The following is a 5,702-nucleotide window of genomic DNA, read 5'->3' as shown; positions in this document are numbered from 1 at the left end:
GCGTCCTCGTTCCCCCCGCTCCCCGCGGGCCTCCGGCTGCAAAGCGAGGGATAGGGAAACTAATAAATCGTAATTACAGGAGTTTACCCGCGCAGCGCCAAAACCTCTTGTCTTCCATTCTACAACAAACTTCCCTGATAAGCTCGGATTTTTGCAAACGAGCTCGAGTGTGGTTCTTCGAATACTCTCTAGGGTTTTGTTTTTTGGGTTTTTTTAGTGCTGGATGATATGGTACCAGCACCTATATCGTTAGTTTTGGGATGGGAAGTAGGACCTAATCGCTCAAAGGACTAAGGAGTGTGAGATTTGTCAGTTGATAAATAGTATGGTAATTCGCCGAGACGCCTTTTTACAAGAAGTTATAATGTACACTCAACCCTCTGGGAAGTTGCATCAGCAACCATGGATTATACAGTTACATATGGAGAGGGGTGGTTTCTGCCGAACTGTACATACCTGACTATCAGTTTAAGGGTTATCTACTGTGGATTTTTTTGTTGTTGTTATTCTTTTCTTAGTATCCTTCATAGTATTCTTTGTTATTTTATGTGTTACTTCTTTTAAAAATTCTTTAGATAAAGAGATTTGCTGCAGAGCAACTTTCTTGTTTTTATTTGTGTTTCTTTCCCCTTCTGTCTCTTTTCTCGAGGAAATGCCCTTTCTGCATAAGGTTGTCAAAAATTTTGTTGCAAAGAAATTTGTTGCTCTGTGTCGAGCTCTAGATTCCAAAGGGGCTCTCACAGGCTCCATACCCAGCTCTCTGACAGAGATGATAAAAACTGGATTTAAGTTTGGAGGAGTGCAGGTGGGCACAGCTGACCTCCCTATTATTAATCTGTTTGCCCTCTTGAAAATGCAGTGCTCTTGTGTGGACTGCTGTATCACTTCGATGATTTGTTTCTCTTGATTGTGGGCTGTTGCTGCCCATGAAGCAGACTCGGTAAAGAAAAAGACGGAGTAATTCATAGATTATGATGTGTGTCATAGATGGCTATTGTGAGGCATGTGCAGATTTTCAGATTAAGAATGTTACTGACAGAATTGGATTTTATCAAGCAGTTTAGCAAGCACTACTCTAGCAGTCTGTGTGTTCTCCCTTACTTTTTTGCCTCCTTCTCTGGCATGGATAAGTTTGCTTGTAAAATGTGGTGGTTAAAACTTCACAATCTTTTAGTTGACCTTTTGGTAGCCAGCTGTTACAGTTGACAGGCCATGCAGATACCCGGTCAGCAAGGTAGATTTCTTATTCCTGAAAGTGCCCAGAGTCTGCAGTTTCTTGTCAGGGTGCATGCATGCAGCATTTGTTTGGTTCTACTGGGGCTCCCTCTTCTCCTGCTTCCTTTAGGAGCAGCCAAGACTGTTCTGGCTCTCAGACAAGAATTTACCAAAATCAGAAGCTGCAAATCCAGTGGTTAGAATCTCATGCTACTTTGTTCATACTTAAAAGCTAGGGGAGAAGGCAGAAAAAAAAAAAGGACGGCTGAAGCACTGCTTGGCCGGTGACTTGGTTTTTTGGGTTGTCTCAAAGTTTTGCTTAATTTCTTTCTTAACTCTCAATAAGATAGAGGCTTGTATTCAGAACGTGTGGAACTTCATTTGGTCAAACCAGTCATTGTCATGCTGGCTCAATTTAAGATATCCAATTCCCCAAGCTGATCTTTCTTGTTGTGTTTTCTTCAATACTTTGGTTGTCCTGTTTGCACAAGTCAAGTGAAAGGACACAGGATGGAGTGGTGGGAGTGGGTATTTAGGATGCATGCTTAGAAAGAGTATGTATGCAAACATTGGATATTCTGTAAAGGTTAAGAGTTCCATTCAACTCCTAGAAATCATTCACAAATCTGGAAATGTAGCATTTGAAATAATAACTCACAACATGGTCTCCACAACAAGCATATTATTTAGGTTTGCTATCTTATGAAAAGCCTTAAGCTTTTAGATACAGCAAAATTGCATTGGTAACTATACTTCTGTTAATCTCACTTGACAAGTGTCAGGTTATTGCAATATGGGGCAGCTGGCATAGGCATGTTGCATCAGAGACTCCAGATAGTGGAAAATTCCCTTAATTTATTTCTGGATTTTTTTTCTTTTGATAGGTATTATTAGAAGCACAGAAAGAATTGGTGGACTACAAAGGACTTGGTATAAGTGTTCTTGGTAAGACTTAAAAAAAAATCTACATTTTTCAGTATTTTGTTGTTTAACTGAATTGTTTAATAAGACTTTCTGGTCTTTTGGCTCCGTTTCTAATACCTGTGTATCTGTACAGATGTGTATAGATACCATATAGACGTATAGATACCATGTAGATATATAGCATCCTTCCCATTAGGAAGGCAGTGCTCTCCTGCTGACTGGCTTTTCAGCCTCAGTTGCACAAAAGATTTATGCATCAAGATGGTGAGCATATTATTAGTTGCTAAAAGTAGAATGTGCAGCTGTCTCCGCACAATTCAGATTAATGTTTAAATTGTACACTTACACGTGGAAGACAGCCTATGGATTTAGGAGGAATTACTGTGTAATTGTCCTTAATGTTTAATTAGCTTTACTGTGTGAAGAAGCCTTGCTAAAGGTAAGAGAACAAAACCTGTACTTTTCCTCTGCTTTATTATATGCTTCTTACAGCATTAGCAGCAGAGAAGGTTCTGAGGAGGAATGAGGAAGAATGAAATCTTTCTAGAGACTATTTTTTTACCCACAAATATGGTTGTTCCTAGTGGTAATAAGGTCATATGGGTGCCAAATGTCAATGAATGGGATTTGCCTGTATCTGGACAAGACTGCAGGTATAAGTCTTCTGTGGGTATTTAGTAGTATTTATGTACTTAAAGAGACTTGGAACTGGGAATGACAAACTTCAGACATTTTGGGTCTGTAGTGTAAAAGGTTTAAAGCTTAACACGATTTTAAAATCAAATTCATGTATTACCATCTTCATGTTATTTCTTCTCTCTATTCCACCAAAGAAATGAGCCATCGGTCTTCAGATTTCACAAAAATTCTAAATACAACTGAAAATCTCATGCGCGAATTGCTGTAAGTGAATTACTTTCTGCTTCTTTTTATATTATGCGTATGCTAGTTGCATCAGTAATGTCTGATATGGAGACCTGTTCTTGAAAGCACCTCTTTGGTGGTGTTTTTCATGAGTGGGTACTGTGTATTGTAGAGTAATAACTTTGAGGAGGACACTGATCTTCTTATATGTAAATTTGATGCTTATGTTTTTGAATGTGACAATGGATTCTTATTAGATTAAGATGTTTTTTACATGTCTAGCTGAGTTTGTTTTGAAATCTTGATTTTTGTCACCTTCATAGAATTAATGAAGGACATGAACTAAAAGAAATAAGTGCAAGCAATAAAAATGAGTTCTCTGGTGGTATAAATGTGATCTGAACGTTGTCCATAAGTCCTATTTTATTAACAAAGCTCCGTGGATCAATGTTAGAATCGCCAAGCAGGAGCCCTTTTCCTACTTGTAGCATGACACATTTTTAAAAAATTGAAATAAATATATAATGGATTAGAATTACTGTTCTCATAGTAGTTAATAATGTTGGCCATTTAACACAAATGCTTGACCCTCAGTCCAGCCAGAATCATTGACAAAGGGATTTTAATGAATGATTTGGATATGTAATTTTTGTGATTGTATGAGCAACTCTTTATTGCACTTGCTCTGCATGTATACTTTACTGTACTGTTGCACTTTCAAAAAGTCAGCATTAATTGTGATGGAATATCTGTCAAGTCTGTGTGTACAGCTACTCAGGAGTGAGTTTGTTTCATGCCAGGGCTGGGGAGAGGAAGCTTTTTTTCAGAGTATTTTTATCACTAAAATTCATAGCATGTACTCTTAAATATTTAAATATTTAATATTTATTAAATAAGCTGTTTCTCAAGACGAGTGCTGAGGTAAGTTAGTGGGATTGATCTAGCCTCTGGGCAAAGAGTCTTCTAAAATGGCAGCATTCTTCCTCAGATATTATTAAATGCATAATATCAAGTTGTATGCATCCTGTGTCACCTAGGAATAACATAAATGGTTATTTCTTTTATGCAGAAATATACCAGACAACTACAAAGTTATTTTTCTTCAAGGAGGTGGATCTGCTCAGTTCAGTGCAGTCCCCCTTAACCTTATTGGTTTAAAGGAGGCAAGACAGGCAGATTATGTGGTTACTGGAGGCTGGTCAGCAAAAGCAGCTAAAGAAGCAGAGAAGTATGCCAAAGTAAATATCGTTCATCCCAAACTAGGAGCCTATACAAGTAAGTTGATGATTGCATCTGTCCATGTGAATGCTTAGCTTTTTGACTCACTCCAAAAATGGATCCAGTGTAGCTGTTGGACTGTTGAATGTTAATTAGAGTTAACTGCCCAGCGCTCAAAAGAATGTCTGCCATGCCCCTCCTTGTTCAACACTGAGAGATTTATTTAATGGCTTAACAGTTTCCGCCAGAAAAAAGTGGTGAAGTGGGGCTGAGCAGATGCCAGAAAATGTGTCAAGACAAAAGTGTCTAAGTAGGGAAATAGTCTGGGCTCACTCAGTTGTTTTTTTTTTTTTTTAATATTTAACTGAGTTCTTAAGCTATTCACAGGGATATTGTGAGATATTTCAATTTCATGTACACTCAGTGATAAGAATGCTCTAAAATTGAGGAGCAGGTCTGAGATTTTGGGAGACCCAAATCACATGGGAGACCTGAATTCTGTTACCCACTTTTAAGGATTCCTAAATTACTATCTTTCCCAACAATGTGTCACTGAATATACATAAATAATTCTTGGAGCAGGAATACATGAGATCTAGTTTCTATTCCTGCTGCTTTTGCTCACTTTTCTTCCTTCTGGTTCAAATTTCAGCACTTGAACTAAAAAGAGTGGCAACAAGACAAAGAATATTTCCATATAAGTTAGTGTATTAACTGGCAATTAGGGCACTAACTTGGAAAGTAAGTTTATATTATTTGAGGCACAGGGAGGAATTGAACCTACAGCTTTCCAATCTGGGGGAGTGTAATTCATCATTTCATAGCTGTAGATAAGAGGAGAGGCGGTAAATAATGATGGAGGCAATGGTGCCATCTCCCACCCTTCCCTCCACCTCCCATCAGGTCCTGGAGGAGAAAAGAAAGGGAGGGCAACAGGTTTATGCCAAACCTGTTCTGTGCTGTCAGGACATGCCTGTATATTGCCTGTTGACAGAGGAGATCTTAGTTTTGTAAATCAGTTGCAAAGCTTAAAATGGGAGAAAGGTGGGTGACCTTGTGTTTGTTCAGCTTGGGCAAGACTTAAATGCTTCTGGGATTGTACAGAAACAGAGTTTTAGAGAACTTTGTCAGTGAGAATGTGGATGTTTCGTGGTCACAGAGGCAGCAGGAAGATTCTTGGACTCAATGTCTGAATTCCTCTGAAATGCTGTTTTGAATCCCTAGGCCAGTAGTTTGTAGTCTGCAATTGCAATGGGAGGAAAATAATTTGAAGAATAAGGGGTGAAAATCAAAAGGTTTTGCAAACTTAATGATGGCTCACCAGTGAATTTTGGGAATGCACTGGTGTTTTGGCTTTGCAGATACATTATCTTCCTGGTAACAACATGATTAATAGTCTATATGGCAAAATCGTTCTTGATTTACACTTAAGTTTCATGTTCAGGTAAAACTGCATGCCAAGAAAATGACTTGTCTCCAGT

The 5,702-nt window shown here is 38.4% G+C and overlaps 1 protein-coding gene across 1 annotated transcript in view; it reads left to right on the top strand.

Moving 5' to 3' along the window:
* Positions 1-652: 652 nt before the first annotated feature.
* Positions 653-5,702, top strand: part of PSAT1 (phosphoserine aminotransferase 1) — a 15,625-nt gene continuing 10,575 nt past the window's right edge. The window contains exons 1-4 of the mRNA XM_031056871.1: positions 653-805; positions 2,100-2,160; positions 2,973-3,042; positions 4,073-4,280. Of these exons, the coding sequence (XP_030912731.1) occupies positions 653-805; positions 2,100-2,160; positions 2,973-3,042; positions 4,073-4,280 (492 nt within the window). The remainder of the gene's footprint in view (positions 806-2,099; positions 2,161-2,972; positions 3,043-4,072; positions 4,281-5,702) is intronic.

This window comes from Geospiza fortis, unplaced genomic scaffold (genome assembly GCF_000277835.1).
Source record: "Geospiza fortis unplaced genomic scaffold, GeoFor_1.0 scaffold12, whole genome shotgun sequence".
NCBI lineage: Eukaryota > Metazoa > Chordata > Aves > Passeriformes > Thraupidae > Geospiza > Geospiza fortis.
Note: the sequence above shows the minus strand (reverse complement) of the source record. Positions and strands in the feature narration are given on the sequence as shown.